General features: G+C 44.7%; 1 protein-coding gene across 5 annotated transcripts in view; it reads left to right on the top strand.

Annotated features, from left to right (window-relative positions):
- FRMD4A (FERM domain containing 4A) overlaps window positions 1–17644 on the top strand; it is a 426455-nt gene that overhangs the window by 140363 nt on the left and 268448 nt on the right. Inside the window, exon 1 of one of the 5 annotated variants that reach the window (XM_083574964.1) lies at window positions 7674–7928. The exons of the other annotated variants lie outside the window; for them this stretch is intronic. Within the exon in view, the coding sequence (XP_083431090.1) occupies window positions 7836–7928 (93 nt within the window). The 5' untranslated portion in view covers window positions 7674–7835. Of the gene's footprint in view, window positions 1–7673; window positions 7929–17644 lie in introns of those variants that run through there. 5 annotated transcript variants of the gene reach the window in all.

Here is a 17644-nt window from a genome sequence, read left to right as displayed (position 1 = left end):
CACTTTCTGGACAATGAAGTTGTCTGCAAGGCCAGTGAGGAATCTGTTTGACCTTATGCTCTTGGCTGAGTTTGACATCCAACAAATATCCGGGTAATTGAAGTCCCCCATTACTACTATCTCCCTTCCTTTTGCATGCTTGGCCATCTGTTCCAGGAAGGCATCATCTATGTCCTCCGTTTGGCTTGGGGATCTATAGTAAACTCCCACAATGAGGTCACTGTTATTCTTCTCTCCCTTAATTTTGACCCAAATGCTCTCACTTTGGCTTTGAGGTTCTAAATCTTGGATCTCTTCACAGGTATACACATCCCTGACATACAACGCCACTCCTCCTCCTTTCTTGTCTGCTCTGTTTCTCTGAAATAGATTGTATCCCTCCATTATTACATTCCAATTGTGGGACTTATCCCACCAGGTTTCAGTGATGCCTATTATGTCATATTTAGTTTGCTGTACCAAGAGCTCAAGCTCATCTTGTTTATTTCCCATGCTTTGCGCATTAGTGTACAGACATTGAAGTCCATTAATCATTCCCCCGTGTCTCTTCTTTAAGGATTTTTTCCTCCCACCACTAGGTCTGCGTGCTGTTTGCTCCATTTGGTCTATGACATTTGCACGAAATGGACACAAAATAGAAGATTGGGGGTTTTTGGCCCCTTTCTCTGTGCTGGAAATTGTTGGTGCTGAGCAGCAGCAGCAAGGTTAGTGGGCGGTGGCAACCTTTGGCCCCTTTGCTCTGCTACCGGCATTTTGTCCAGTAGCTTTCAGGATATGGCCCTTGCAAAAACATATAGGCAGTAGCCTAAAATACTGAGCTAATACAAGTGCCAGAGTGAGATCCATTTCCTGCAGCCCTAAGAGCTGATCATGACATGAGAAATTATATCCGCTACAGAATCCTTTTTGTTTATGTAAGTGTTCCAGGCCAAAGGACACTTCCTTGTTCCCCTGGTGATATCAGAGCAGTATGTCTCAAAGGCAGCTGTGTCAAACAACTTCCCTCTCTGATTAATGGCTGCTCCTCAGAGGCATGTGGGAAAATAGAAAATCCAAACTATTTTCTGCACTGACAGCATTCACTCTTTTATTTATATATCTATATAGTGAACAAACTTAAGGGTGTCTTATAAATATTTAAGGAGATTGTGGAATGATAAGAGGTTTTGGGGGCACACCATAAACTGCAATTTATTTTTCTGTTCTAGTGATGCTTGTAGAGAGACCAGGACTGAGCAAGTGAAACTACACATGCCAAAAAATTACAGGAATTTTGCAAGGCTCTCTAATTCTAATAAAATAATTTATGATGGGAGAAAACCCCATGCAATGATACTTTGACAAATATTTCCTGTAAATAGGCTCCCACGTGTCAGATTCATTTAATCACATTCACTGAAGCACAAGCACTGAGGAGTGATCAAAGTCTAGCTTCCTTTAGATCATGGTTAAACAGATTCAAGAAATTCATCAGATGAGGCGCATTTACAAAATTCAGCGTATGAGTGAAACAGAAGGAAAAGTTAACTCCCAGTTATTTCTCCTGTTACATATGATGCATGCAACTCTGCATCATTTTCTTTGTGAAGGAATTCAAAGCAGCACCGTGACAGTCCGTCCTTCAGCCAAAGCTTTTCAGCCTGCCAGACAGAACGATCGCCCTCCCCCCAAACCCCATTGAGACAATTCCAGCAGCGCATGGAGCACAGAGGGGAAGGAGGGGAGCGGAGGTCTGCTGCACATGCAGAGGCTCTTGCATGGGCTTCCACGAGTGGGACTGCTAGTCTGAATCCTGCCCTTAGCATGTTAGTTACATTTATATCCATCTTTACATGAAAAATGCCCAAGGCTGCTAACAACAATAAAATCTACTGGGAAAACAGCTGATTTGTAAACTCTGGGAATTCTTACTATTCAGAGTGATGAGAACAGGAAGCAGCATCCCTTCAGTTCCCAATTAGGTCCAATCTTTCAAGATATTAAATTCAACCAGAAGTTTTCGTGTAGAAATAGCCACCTGGCAGGCCGTGGACCACATCTCCAAAATGATTCTGCCTGGTTCCCAAGCGCCTGGATAGGGACTGAAATAATGGTCCCATATTGAGGAATTCGCTTGTCTTGGACCAGGAATCCTCAGATGCAGAGTCCTCCTACAACAGAAGCCCCAAGGAGGAGAGCTGGCTCCAACCCCAACACTTCTCATATGAATTCAGTGGCACCCGAGCTTGCATCTCATCCGCTGAACCCTGAAGAGGCATCTCTGCCTCCACACTCAGATGGATGGATCACAGACTCCTTGGTGCCTCTCAGAGCAAATAATTCTGGCTCTCCTGGGCATTACCACAGTACTTCCTTTTGGGAAGTATGAATGAACGAGCCCCCAAGAAATTAAGGCATATGGTTCCCCAGGGATGATGCACTGGTCAATTCTGAGCCCTGTTCACTCGTTCTCCCCTCACACAATTACTATCAAGCATGGCCTATGAGTTCCACCCATTCAATCAAATTTTTTGAAGTAACAACAATTTTCCCTCTGTCACAATGCAAACCTAGAACTAAAGATTTACCTGTCTATTCGCTGCAACAACAGGGACACTGACTTTCCTAGTCCTGCCTCCAATGTTATTCTTTAATTAACTTCCAGAATACATCAAAGCCTGGATATGCTGCGAGGTCCAAGAAGAGAGGGTTTCATATAGTCAAATGGAGATAGATGGCAATGAGCATTTGGGCACCAGACCTCTGAAGTGTTTGCTGCTTTGAGTTCTTAGAAGAAAGAGAGAGAAATGGACTGTAGATGCATAAATTGTTAATGGGAATGAGTCTGTAAATGACACTGAAATATACTCTGTCTCATTGATGGGTTTTGCAGGACTAATAAAAGTCATTATTGCCCATACAAATGACTTCCTGCAAGCAGCTGTTTATATGAAACTCCACACTTCAGGTATTTCTCAACCAACACTAATGATTTACAGCAAGCAAAAATTCATGCTTTCAGCAATTAGAGGTACAGTTAGCAAAAGTTCTGAGAAGGTGATAGATCCAAGCAAAGAGCAAGCAGACCAGGCAACAGCCAGATAGCCTGGCAATCACAGTTACTCTTGTCTAGGGCAAGAGGCTGTTTAAAAAACACACAAGAAAACTTTCATTTATTGCTGGGCATGCATTTACCCTGCACTGCAGGCATGGAATCCGTGGTTCTTGGAGAGTGCTATAGTGGCACCATTTGGATGAATAGACTGCAACTGGCAGGTCTGCACATGGGTGGGTGGGTGATGGACAATGCAAATGAATATGAGAGACAGGCTTTTCTCTGTCTATTAGTCCAAAGTTGTGTTACTCTGTAAGTCTGTTGTCCCCCTTGCTTTTGAAATTGAATAGAAAAGATGAATTAGAAGTGATCGTTCACATCCCTTTGAATTTCTTCCTCTCCAATCTGCCAAGAAGTGAAGGGCTACACCCAAACTCCATTCTGGATTGAGACAAGCAATTGCTTTTCCAGACAGCTATAGGTGGAGTAAGAGAAGCACTCTTGCCCATTGTCAGGTCAGGAATTTTCGGTCATTTTAAAAACATGCAAAATCATTTAGGGCAGAGACAAAAGAAATGTGGGGCAAAGGAAATGTGTCTGTACACTGAAGCAACAATGGATGCAACAGATTTCTCTATTATAGCAAGAGCTTTTGTCCATCTCCGGCCTTAAACTTTTCATCCCAAAAGGAGAGGCAGCAGTTGTTTCACACAAAGTAGCAGAACCTTTGCAACATAGCTTCTGTTGGAGTGCTCAGCTTTCCAAAGCATTAACTTTCAGGGCATATTTATTTTATTTTAAATAAAGTGCTTCTTGCAGTTATTATCATTCAGTTAATTTCCCAATCCAGTGTTCCCACAGTACAGTGGTACCTTGGTTCTCGAACTTAAACTGTTCCAGGAGTCCGTTCGCTTACTGAAACCATTCGAAAACCAAGGCGCAACTTCCGATTGGCTGTAGGAGCTTCCTGCACTCAAGCAGAAGCCGCGTCAGACGTTCTACTTCTGAAAAAAATTCACAAACCGGAACACTTACTTCCAGGTTTGTGGTGTTCAGGAGCCGATTTCTTCGGGAGCCAAGCCATTCGATACCAAGGTACCACTATATAGGAATGGGTTATAGCTGCCATGTCTTAAGAAATCAAGGCACTTCGAAATCCATTTGGATCTACTGGGTTGGGGGGACCTCAATAGGCTTGGTGGGGTTCAGGAGGGCCACCTTCCAATATACTATTCTGAGTGACACTTTCTGCTGGGGTCCATTCATTGTACAAGTAGCACAAATGCTTCTGAAGTTCATTGTGACAGACAGCTGAGCCAGACCAGAGCCTGGGGGTGCAGTGCCACAGAATTCCACCAGAGAGCTGGTGCCTCTCTCTGATTGGCTGCCAAGACAGCCTAGTCAGAAGGGGGTGGAGCCAGGGAGAATAAAAGCAGAAAGAAGCCGATAGTCTAAGGGAAAGAACAGGAGGTGGAGTTGCAGAGTTGGTTCTGGTCCGTGTGTGGAACATCCACTCTGAGGAGCAGAATATCCACAGTTATAGAAAGGAGTCTCTGAGCTTAGATACAAAGACCAAGTGCAGTATCGTGGGAGAGTATTCAGACAGGAGGAAAGGGAAGGCTGAATTTGAACAAGGAGAAAAAGAGTCTGTGAGGATAAAGTCTCCTTGGGTCTCCTGTCAGTCAGGAGGGGAGGGATCCTCTAGACCAGGCATAGGCAAACTTGGCCCTCCAGATGTTTTGGGACTACAACTCCCATGATCCCTAGCTAACAGGACCAGTGGTCAGGGATGGTGGGAATTATAGTCCCAAAACATCTGGAGGGCCACTGAGTTTGCCTATGCCTGCTCTAGACAGAGAAGCTCCCAGACCAGTTAAGAGGGGTGTGGGGATCCCCTGGATCCCCTGGGATGGAAGTACCTCAGGAGTGGGAGTGAGGAAAGGTTGGGAAACTGATGGAAAGTCCCCCCTTGTCTAGGAGCCAAAGTGTTAAGCTGAAACACCTACACAACCACTAAGTGAAGGAACTGAAGTGAAATAACTGGAGAGAAGCTGAGCATCGACCATCTAGGCTGGAAACCTGTAACACTGAACAGAAGGGTATTAACTGAAAATAAGCAACTGAAGTTGAAAAGAAGCTCCATGTTTACTACCTTGTTTAGAAGCCTGAAACACCCACTAGATTTATTAAGAACTTCATCTCCCAACAAATCATTTGTTTTACCAACTTTACTCTGTATAATTAATCCTTTCTTGTTTGTTCAACTTCTACCTGAGTATCAAAGTTTTATCTCACACAAAAACTGTAAGATAACCCGTGGGGGTTATTTGGGGTCTACAGAAGGGGGGTTGCCTCATTTTAGTGGTAGAGCTGGAATCCGGAGACCCTTGTTTTCAGTTAAAGACAAAAAAGGGTTTCAAAATTAAAACAGTTTAATGCACTGTGCTGAAGTACATCCATTCATTTAAAATAGTCGGCATTGTTAAAACTTAATATGAGCAGATGTTTAGAGTTTTATGCAGCTGTCACGGGTGCCTAGTGGTTAATTCCATGATCCCAGGACCAGAGCGCTTTAGAGCTGCACTTATGTCAAAGAATGGTTGCACTCAGTGCTATTTTTTCTAGAAAAAGAGGTACCAGAACTCACCACGTATGCCTCCCTCATTCTCTTAGAATGGCAATGGCACCTGCCTGAGAGTTCTGGCTGGAAAAAAGCCCTGGTTGTGCTCATGTTGCTCTTAAAAATAAATGAATGAATTTCATTTAAGAGTGAAATTGAGTGGACCAGAAGCAACTTGCAATGCAGTCTGGCTGATTTAACTTATTCCATGACTTGTATGGAGCTGGGGAAGGGACTAGTCGTTCATTATATTTGCAGTTTTCAAGCTAGATCAGAGTTATTGTCATGTTAGTGGGAAAAAGTTCCTCCATTGTCCCAGAAAAAGAGAGAGTAATCACAGTCTTGCTCCCTGTTCCACCTGTGAACATAATTATGTGAATCCAGGGGAAAAAAATATGTTCCATGCTGTGAAGTCGCCCTAGGTCAGCCAATGTAGAAGCAAGCAACATCTGCCCCTGAATGCTGTGCTTCAAAAAGGAAGGCAGTTGTCATAGGAGATAGATTTTTTAAAAAAATAAATCAAGAAATCTCTGTTTTCATTTTCAAGGCCAACAGTGTAACCTTATACCAAGACTTTTAAATGAATCTATATGAATCAGTCATGCTGAAGCCATTTCCATCCTTTCCGGCTTGGCTTTCCCCTCCCTTCCTCCTTCCCTCTCACACGCATACACTGACTCAATTTGCAGTGCACATATGGAACTAATTATGAACAAAGGCTGATTGTTTTAATATTTGGAATTTCCCACATCAAGCTGCTGCTTTTTCCTTTAATGCCTTTTAATGTGTGTGCAGTTATGCCAGCCAGATCTTTGTTAGAAACAACGTGCTTGTATATTACATTACTGCATTTCCCCCTCCCCCCCCACCCTGTTGGCTTTTTAGTTTTTGACCAAAAAATCTTTCCAGCTCTGCATTAAACCAGGTATTTAGATTGGCAAACGTTGTGATTCTCAGGAGTCATTCTGTCTTCCACAAAGTGATCTGAGGCCGTAAATTTATTTTGCAACCCTCTGACCTCTTCACTGATGCTCAGGCTTTGTAGCAGGCCTACAGAACTGTGACCCACCATTGGTCCCGAATGTAGCCCTTCAGCCATGTAGCGTGTCGTTCCAGTTACTGGACAATCCTTCACAACTACATCCCAGGCAGCAGTGGCACTGGGTTGCCTCCAAGATTGAGGGGGCACGGGGCGTGTATGTGTGATGTCATGCGCGTAACACGTGATGTCACACACGTCTCCCAATGCTGTGCAGGCCACTGCACCTTCTGTGATGTTGCACTGGACCCCTCAGTATTGGGGGGGCTGAGCCCCCTTCAAACAAATATTGCGGGTGCAGAAGACACCTCCACCCCCTAGATTTGGTGCAACTGCCAGGCAGGCAGGCAGCAAAAAAAAAAAGTCTTTATCAAGCTGATTGTGGTCTACTGTACATGGCTGCTAAGCTGTGTTTTGCCTGGTGGGGTCATTTTACTGTGTTCTTGAGCAGGCTGGTGACTTCTTTTGTTCCCAGCCTGATTGCTCTGTGTGCTATTATGCTCTCTCATGTCTGGAAGGAAGCAAAATCTGAACATAGGATTTCACATTAATCTCCACACCAGATGGTGATACACCAGATATTGTTTGGGAGGAGAACATGTGATCAACTATAGAGCAAACCAGAAGGGGTCTACAGTCACATGGTGGCATGTATAAAGAAGTCTGATTTAGCTTTGATTAGACAACTGACCTGGTTACCATCTGTAGCTACAAGAAGCGAGGCTGACATTTTTAGAACAATCCCCCCAGAAGCAGAATGTTTCCACCTCTGTGGCACAGCAGTCTTTTTGTGCTGGGAGAAATATAACCAGAGCTAAAGATACGCTGCTTGAAGCATGCTGTGAAGGGGGTGGGCTTCTCCCTCCCCTCTCTACTTCAAACAAGCCACATATTGACTCATGGTCTAAAGTTTTTTGTTAGTGGGTTTGGTTTCTTTTTTGGCGGGGAGAAAACAACCAACCCACTGAGCCATTTGTTATTTGCAAGCTGGGAACTCCTTAAGTCATCCCAGAGGAAATTTCTTTGGGCTGATCATTCATTCTCTCACACACAGAGACGTGTACACACACACACACACACACACACAGAGAGAGAGAGAGAGAGAGAGAGAGAGAGAGAGAGAGAGAGATTTGCACTGCACTATGGTGGTGCAGGCAGCCGTGACACCAACCAGGAGCCGAAAATTTCTCTTCAAAATACCATATGGATCTCTGAGAAGACACAGTGCAGAAAGGGTAAGCAGCTATTTTTTGTGTACATATTATCTCTCTCACACACACCCCCGGTGGATATATCCTGCTCCCCCTTTATACCCATGGTGCTTTAACCTTAGGCTATCATAAGGTATCAAAGCCAAGTGATGCCTCTATATGGTGATGCAATGCAGACAGCCAAGCAAGCTGACTACATAATAATAACTAATACTGGTTGGAAGTTGCAGGCTTGATAGCATAAAACTTATGTGGGCTATTCTGGTCTTTATGCCAAATCAGTAGTTATGATTTACTGGTTGTGGCTGTATGCTAATAACCACTAATGAAGATTAGCTAAAATTGTAATCAGTATTAGTGCCGGTTGGCCATGATTTATTATGGTAACTGGCGCTAATGGAATTTCCCTTACAGTGCCAAGTGATCGATATTGGGCAGGGCTATAGGAAGATGAAGAGTGGTAGTCAAGGCTAGAACGGGTAGGGAGGGCAGCTAATCTGTATTCCTGGAGGTTCTAAGGCAGTAACTACTGCTTTGGGATACAAGATGATGTATAGGATTATTCCATTCTAGAAACAATGTATGAAGTAGGACTTAGAAAGGTTCTGAAATACGAAGCAATGTGCATTATTTAGCTTGAAGTTCAAGTTTACTTGGGAAATGTCCTATAGTTCACCTTGTTGCTTTACACTGTCCTCAGGAAGTGGTTGCCAGCTACTGGGTAGTTGTAGATCCTCATATATTCGGGCCAGGCGTGCCACCTTGCCCCCGTGACAGCGGGTGACCAGGGCATGCGCATGCACCTGTGTGATGTTGGCATGCCTGTGGTGTGCCGATGTCACTTGCAGAAATCACAGGGGCGTGCCAACATGACATACACATGCCCCACGGTGTGCACATGCCGCCAAGTGGAGTGGGGGGGCAGCCCTTTCATTTAAATTTTGTGGTTGCCTAGGCACCTAAGGCCAAACATAGTCTGCACTTATGATTCAGGCTAACATACTGATTACGTGGCACAAGCTTTTGTGGGCTTAGGCCATAATAAATGGCCAAATCTTTAAAGTGCCACAGCTCTCTTCTTTACTTTTTGGCTACTCCCCCCCCCACTACCACTGCTGTAGTGTGGTATTTTGTTATACACAAGAGCCATGTTGGGGACCTGCAGAGGAGACCTGTTTCAATATGCAGATATTTTGATAGGTATTTCTTTTGATCTATATGGAATTACACTGAAAGAGGAGTACTCATGCTTCTCATGCCCCTCCGTATAATCTAGAGCAGGGTTTCCCAAATTTGGGTCGTCACCTGTTTTTGGATTACTACTCCCATAATCCCTAGCTAGCAGGTCCATTAGTATCAAATGGGTGAGCAGGGCTCATTTTCACTGTGTGATTTTTATGTGGGGAAGGAAAGGTGAAAAGTAGGCGATTCCTTGAAAAAGTGAAGGCAGTGTCAACCTGAGCACCTGTATATGAGTGTTGGGGAAGGAGGATTTGCTTTATGGAAACCTGCAATGTTAAGTCAGCTTCGGTATGATTCAATTCTGTGCAAAATCTGAAGGTGTTGCAGCTCCTTTGTGTTCAGCAGTGGTGGCTTTATAATACTTGGTTGCTGCTACTGAATGATAACTGAGAGGAGGGTGCTTGCTTGCATATGGGTGGCAGCAGTGGAGAGGGGGCAGATGTCCTCATAGTGTACCTAGGCAGGGGTTCTCCAAGGCCAGCACACGTCCCTATGGGTGATGCCATTAGTGGTGGATGCTGATCTCTGAGGACCACTCCTCAGGCACACCACACTAGTGCCTGTGCTGTCTTATCTCCTTTTGCCTCCCTCCCACCCACCATTCTCTGGCTATCTCTGCAATGTTTTAGCAAGCTCCTCTCCACATTGGTTTCTGTTCAATATCACCCAAGCATCACAATGAAATAGCACAATGAAAGAAGGAGAGCTCTACATGTGTGCAGCCATGAAACAGCTGGGCAGAAGAGAGGCAATGACCTAATAAAAACTGAGTGAGTAAATTCAGAGCTTTGGGTTAATTATGCTGTGAACTGTCCAAAAACCTAGAAGACATATGAGTTGGGACTGGAACACAGTGCTAACCTATCCAAGATCCAGGAGCCTCGGGCAGTGGGGCTGCCCTCTGCACACATGGCAGCTGTGCAGCAACTGCCAGGCTTGTCACATCCTGCCGTTGTTTCATGGCTTTTGCTCAGAGCAGCTGAGCACCACTGCACACTCGTAACTTTGTGAGGGAAACCATCAGTGTCATGAAGCTGATTAAGCAGGGTTCCCAAGGAGACAAAACCTTGAGCCTCAGTCATCTGGCTAAAAGGGATCTGATCAAAAGGACCTTTTCCTAACAACATGCTTCTTTCATTCCCTTCTTTTAAAAAATAGCACATTAGTAGGCGAAAGGAAGTTTTTGAATTCTTATTTTAGGGGGAGAGAGAGAGAGAGAGAGAGAGAGAGAGAGAGAAGATTTTTTATTTTAGTGTTTCTAGCAAGGTTTCTGCGCATTTAGCAAGGTTTCCAGCAAAGGTGGCAATCACCTTCCAATGGCATATGTGTCAGGGAGCCAACCAGCAATAAATCGCACGGGGTATGTAAGTTCACTCTTTATTTATAAGCCTGGCCTAATGAGCACAGCAACTCTTCTTGGTAGGTCTTGCCCCCCTGGGGCAGTTGTGGAGGCTGAAGATCCCCGCCTTCCCACAGCTACCTAAATCTCTTCCTCCTCCAGGTCCTTCCTACATAGTCTGCATCTATGCCAACAGGCCTGTTTCTAGGGGAGGGGGAGACACCTTGACTTCTTCACCAGCTTGCCCCACTTCTGCCTCTTGGTTTCCCTCCTCTGCTCACTGAGCCCCGTTACCTCTTCAGCTCCCCCCTCCTCCCAGTCTTCTCCCTCTGACCACTCATTGTTGTCCTACCACCAATCCCTGGACTCTGAGCCTTCTTCCCCTGGGGCTTTCCCAACTGCTTCCTCCCCCCATGCCTCTGTGTCCAGCCAGTCCATGACATCATATCATCTCAAAATAAAACTCTAGAGATTGGGAAGCCAGAAAATCCAAATAAAACCAGGCTTGTGAAGTTATGGTAAGGATGGCCTTTGAACTGCCATGGTTCTTTGTGTTAAAGTTAGTGAAATTGCAAAGTGAGGTGAATAAAGCCCGAGCAATGTTCTATTCTCAATTATATGAATGAACCTTCTTCTGGCGTGTTCATTAATGCCTTTCCCATTGAGCCAGATGCTTACCTGAGTAAACCTTAAGGAGATAAATGGCACACAGAGGATGGCGGGCAGAGGATCAACTGGCATTAGTTTCACGAATGTTTGCATGGCATTTAAAAAGAGACAACAAACACTAGCGCCTTAACTGTCCCTGACTGACCCTCCATCTGGACAGCATTAATTAGCTGATTACTTCCTGCCACTATCAGGAGGAAGAGGAGAAAAAAAGATCAGGGGAGAGGTTTCAGAAGTCATCTGAGGAGAAACGGCTCCTGCCATTTAGGGATGTGGGAGAAATTCAACAGATTTGGAATTTAATGAAAAACTACCTGATCCACATTTCTTGAACCTATACAGGAAGCAAACATATTCTTCAAAATTCACACTTCTCCAAATTTTGTGATGCAGTTCTCCAATTGAACAATGTGGCAAAAATTGCATATATTGGTGAAAATAACACAGCATGCATTATATTAGCAAAAATTCAATGAAAAAATGTTTATCAGTGAAAATTGCATGCTAAAATCTCTATATTAGAAGAAATTTGCACTTTAGTGCTGACAAATTTTCAGGAGGCTTACAAAAAATCACCATTTCCCATGGAAATGTGTAGAACTGAATTAAGATGGGAAAAATTAGAAATTGAGAGAAACCAACATTGCAGTCATCCATCCCTATTTCTCTCTGTGTGTGAATGTGCATGTATCTGTACATTCATAGAAGAAACATATGATTGTGTAGAAGTAGACATTTGCTCTGAAAAATAGCATGTATTTGGGAAAGATTGGCAAAATAAGCTGGGGCCATCAAGCTAAATGAAAGGCATAATCTTGGGACCACTGCCAAGTAGGGATGGGGAAAAAATTTGCGCAAGCAGGAAGTGTGGCCTCTCCTCCCCTTTCTTTCTTTTGCAATGTACGACCAGATTAACTTTTTCCACTCACATATGGCTTTTTGGGAACTCTTTTTGTTGTGGGAGTGTGGGGGGCAATCACTTAAAATATGTAATAGTTACGTAATGTCCACATTTGTTTTGGAATCTCAATTTTAATGTTTTTCACATACTGTAGCACTTTTGCATTTTGTATGTTTGATGCGGCTTCCCAGAGTGCAGCGTGGGGTGTGGGTCTTTTCTGTGTAGTCCTGTCTGCCTTTTGTATTCTTCTGGGGTGGGAGTGCTGTTGTTCAACTCTAGCCTTAGGGTGGGCTACGCGACATCTCCCATTGGAATAGCCTCATATATCAAAGAGATTTTCTGTTTGTGCTGCTGGCTGCTTGTGTTTTGGGGCTGTTTGACTACTCTTTTCCACTGAGGCTTGCATGATTTTTGCCACCATATCTCATGCCCACCCCCACCCCAGTTTGCACCTGCCCAGCTGCCCTCCCGCTCCTTCCACTTGCCCAGTAGCCACCCATCATGTGCCCCAGCGCTAGCCTGTACAGTAGTCGCGCAGCAAGCAAAGGGGCTCCTCTGGTACCATCTTTTCCATATCATGGAGGAACGGAGTATGCGAAGACTGCAGCCGTAGGAATGTCCAAGCTGGGGAAGCCTGAATGGCTGCCAGAATAATAATTATTTCCCCCCACATTAGGATCGGGAGCGGTTGGCCATGGGATAATACTGCCACTGTTCCATTCATGTGTGGAAAGAATATATAAATATAATATAAAATCTAAATAAATAAAAACCTTCATGCTTCTGAATAGGTTCATGGTACTACTGCTTTGCTTTTACAAAATGATAGCCATAGAGCTCCAAAACAGCCAAAAAAATGTGGATGGTGATATTTCTGTTGAATAATGAAATTTACCAGATTCGTTGAAGCAAAATTCTTTGTGGAACCTCCATATGCAGTTGTGCTGTATCTGAAGTGCAAGTTCCCCACCCCTATAAAGCAACATTCCCACCAGTCTGCCATGTTTCTGCCCACGGAACCTCCATGAGCCGTGTGGCTGAGATGCAGTTCCCCACCACTCTTTAAAATAAGAATTCTTTCTCCCTCAACCCACAAACACTAAACCACTGCCAGTGCTCCCCTTCCCACAATCTGTGTTGGAGAGAACAGTGTGATAGGAGCATTGCAAAGGTAAAGTAATTTAAATAGTCACCCCTCCCTCCCTAGCTAGCAAAACTCTCTATGGCCAGACCATTGGCGCCATTGGCCGGGGACAATGCAGCCCCCCCCCAAAGTATGTGCAGATGGGGTTGAGGCCCTCCCCCATATTGATGCACCAGGCCCTGCTGGCAATATGGCAGTGGAGGGCCCTATTGGGCCTCCCCAAGGTGGTGGGCGGCCTTGTTGAGCTTCCTCGCAGTGGTGGAGGGCCTCTCCGGGCCTGATGGCCTCCTCCCAGCACACCATCTCACACATGTATGTTGCATGTGTGCCATCACACACACGCGCGCACACACACACAAAACAAGGCCCCCTCCCATGTCACACGGAACTCAGTGCCTCTAGGCTGAACTATTCCTTTGTCAGACTCTTCTGATAGATGATGGGGAGGAAACTAGGCCAAGCCCTCCTTATTTGCCAGGGGTTTTGGATCAAGTGATGATGTTGCTGATTAGCACTTTCATCACTCATTGGGATGTTGGTGGGTGGAGAGAATGCTTTTCTTGCTGCTTGCTACCATTCCATTCACTTCCTTTCATAGGAGTTGTGCAATCTGATTATGCTTTGTGCATATTGAATGCTATAAAATGTACAACTTCCCACTTCCACAATTTCAGTTCCATCTTAGGGAAGAGAACCTATAAGCTGCTACCACCAGTTATTTATCATTTGTAGTCTAAAACTTCTGTAGGGCACCAGGCTGGCATTCGCAGCTATAGCCTAAAGTAATTACAGTATTGAAAACCCATGGTTGAGTGTTGCCATGCAGACAACCTTGCATAGAAGAATACCTGGAATTAAAGCTGCATGCACATTCACAGCAAAACTGACCATTAGTTCCATGGGAGTGGTAAACTACAGTGTAGGGGATTAACTACATTGCCTATCAGCCAAAGAGAAACTATTATGAAATTTACATATATGGGTGTGGTTTTCAACTGCATGGACTGGAAAAGAAACACCAATATCAGACAATGATGCAATGGGTGTCTTGAGGGATAAATGGAGGCATGCCAGGCTCAACACAAATTGTCACCAGATTCAAGACAGGGCTGAATTAAACGTTGGCTTGGCATCCCTACCTCCAAGTTGTTGATCTGGAGACCGTGGTACTACAGAGTCAACTAACTGTCAGAACCTACCTAGTGCCCCTAGGTGGCTTGTTCACTTAAAGGGCGGAGGGCACATCAGATGCACACTAGGCTTCTAGCAAGTGCTTCCTGCCTCGTCCCATTTCTAGAACTTGTCAATAACAAGCAAAACACAGCAGGGCAAGATAAGTGCATAGATGGAACAGTTGAAGGAATTGGGCATGTTTAGCCTGGAAAAGAAGAGACTGAGAGGAGATATGATAGCCATCTTCACATATCTCATGGCTTTTCACATGGAGGATGGAGCAAGCTTGTTTTCTCCTGCTCTGGAGGGTACGACACAAACCAATGGCTTCAAGGTACAAGAAGAGAAATTCCAACTCAACATTCAGAAAAACTTTGACTGTAAGAGCTGTTTGCCAGTGGAATGGACTCCCTCAGGAGGTGGTGGACTCTCCTTCCTTGGAGGTTTTTAAGTAAAGATTGGATGGCCATCCATCTTGTATTATTTAGTTAAGATAACTGAATTGCAGGGGGATAGACTAGATGACCCTGGATCCCTTCCAACTCTATAATTCTAGGATTCTATGGTTGATACATGCACAGAGTAAGCCGGGTTTTCTCCTTAGCTTGGTCACTAAATGGCAGTGGTGGCCTCACATCCTCTGTAAGTTATTTTAACTGATTAAGTACAGTGGTACCTCGGGTTAAGTACTTAATTCGTTCCGGAGGTCCGTTCTTAACCTGAAACTGTTCTTAACCTGAGGTACCACTTTAGCTAATGGGGCCTCTCACTGCCGCCACGAGATTTCTGTTCTCATCCTGAGGTAAAGTTTTTAACCCGAGGTACTGTTTCTGGGTTAGCAAAGTCTGTAACCTGAAGCGTCTGTAACCCGAGGTACCCCTGTAGTTAACAGTGAAGTATTCAAGCTTGCTGTCATTAAGAAGCCATTCCTGCATGCCCTCCAACATTTATCCAATGAAAATAGGGACGTCCTAAGGACAAGCGGGACATTCCGGGATCAAATCCAAAACCTGGACAGCTTCTCTAAATCAGGGATGCCCCTGGAAAATAGGGACACTTGGAGGGTCTGTTCCTGCAGCAGCAGCAGCAGCAGCACACCTGCTGTGGAACTCCTGTGTTGCAGAAGGAGTGATTAAGGAGGCCTGAACCAACACAAAATGTATTTATTGGTGTGTGCCTTTTTCTTTTGTAAATCTGCCAGAGAATAAAATACAACAAAATCGGGATTAAAGGGTTGGCTCCGGACGGTGAAGGACATGTGTGCTGTGTCCCACTGGTGTAGTTGTTGTGGCACTTGCCCTTATTTTGATAGGAAATGCTTGGGGCGGGTCGAGGAGGGTCAGTTGCAGGGGAGTGAGAAATTTTTACCTGTGGAATGTTGGAGGGTATGCTTTGCAACCCCTAAAATAGGATCCAGAACGCTCTGCTTATGGTCTTCTACTTAAGAATTGCTTAAGTACTTTGCAATTCTTTGCACTTTGGAAGCTACAGCAGTACTGCATTTCAGGAAGATGTGCCAATTGCACAAAAAACCAAAATTGTATATAGAAAGACCCTAATTCAAAACAGCACCCTACACTATGACTCCTTTGACACCCCCTTCTCTACTTCTGCCCATTCTCCTTCAAGCTCCACAGAATCTCCAAAGGGCAGGAGATGCAGAACTTGGCAGGTGCCTATTATTACCATTACAGGCACAGAGTAAAAAAAAAGGCAAAGCAAAATCAATATACGTTTTGCGGTCCTGAGAATAGTTTACACTCAGTGTGGGGTGAGAAGTTCATTCCAAAAATAAATATCTAATGAGAAAAGATACAGAGCCAGAAGAGAGTCAAAGGTTGTAATTACTAAATGACTATTCTGGAGGAGCCCTTCCATTAGTGACTGGAGTATTGCTTCCAGCAGCCAGAGCCTGTCTGATTCACAAACTGAAGTCCATGGGAGATTCTCCCGCATTCCCCAGGCTTCTCAACATGACCTTCTACTATTGAGCAATTCATTTCTTGCATTCCTCTTGTCTTGTTACTGAAATTTGCCAGATTATTGCATACAGTTGACTCGACTGCTCTTAAAGCTATATCTGGGAACAGTCTGCCAGGAACATAGGCTGTACAAGTTCCGTCAAAGCAAATGGAAACTGCACTGGAGCAGACCAGTTAGCCCCTCTAAACCACAGCTCAGTTGCATTGCAATGGATTTCTGTCAACATTTAACATAGCTAGAAATGAACGAGCAGCTAATAAAGGTTTAGCATTTGCAGGGAATGCATCCCACCAGAAATCTTGCTCAGGCTGATCCAGCAGCACAGATTGTGTGTTAGACCTCCTACATTTTTGTTTTAGCTTGGCTCTTTCTGTATTAGAGGCAGGCAATCTGTGGCCTGTAAGCCAAATGTGGCTCTTAGCTGATGCCCTCCTGGTCTGCCAAGCTCTGGAGAACCCCACCCACAACTCAGAGGAAATAGTTTGGCTGCACTGGGGTTGCTGGGCGGGGTGTTGAGTCTCCAGTCACCAGCAATTCCACAGCAACCAGACTTGTTACATCATTTAGTACACACACCCCAGTGTTCCCAGTGCAGCCAGAGACATGCTCCATGCACTGGGGGGGGGGGGGCAGAGGGAGGGCAAGCATGTTGAACAAGTCTCCCTGTTTGCTGTAAGTGTGGGAAGAATTCCACATAGCATCTTCTCCCCTCCCCCCATGTACTGTCCAGGGGGTTCCCCCAACCTGGTCCTCTGAGCTAGTTTGGGGCTGTGAGGCGCATGGAGGGAAGAGAGGGGCCAGCTGGGCTCAGGTGAGACTCTTGCTGGCCTCCACGAGTGAATTCAGCACTGTGTGGCCATGCCCCCCCCCCAAGAATCCTCACCCACTGGGAGCAAAAGGCTCCCCACCCCTTTTCTCTTATCATGATGAAATCAGTTTAAACTATGGCTTTAGGAATATAAAACCTTTACTGAATGGATTTCAAGCTGCCGTTTTTATGAGCTTTGGCTCTCATAAGCAACATTGCTAGTGCCAGACTTTAAACTTCATTAACAGCAATGCCTCTTCGTAATACATTTCGGCAACAGCTGAACAAAGTACTGTATATGAATTGATCACTTTGTAGAAGAGTTGGAAAAGGTTACCATCATGAGTATTCTGGCTTCTTTTCTTGTAAGAAATTCAGAAGTGCAAAATTTGCATGCATGACACTATGTTGTACATATAGTCAAATGAACCTTTTTATGAAAATGTGAAAGGCAGTCTAAATAATAAAACTGTCACTGAGG

This window comes from Podarcis filfolensis (assembly GCF_964270895.1).
Source record: "Podarcis filfolensis genome assembly, chromosome: 10".
NCBI classification, from domain to species: Eukaryota; Metazoa; Chordata; class Lepidosauria; order Squamata; family Lacertidae; genus Podarcis; species Podarcis filfolensis.
Note: the sequence above shows the minus strand (reverse complement) of the source record. Positions and strands in the feature narration are given on the sequence as shown.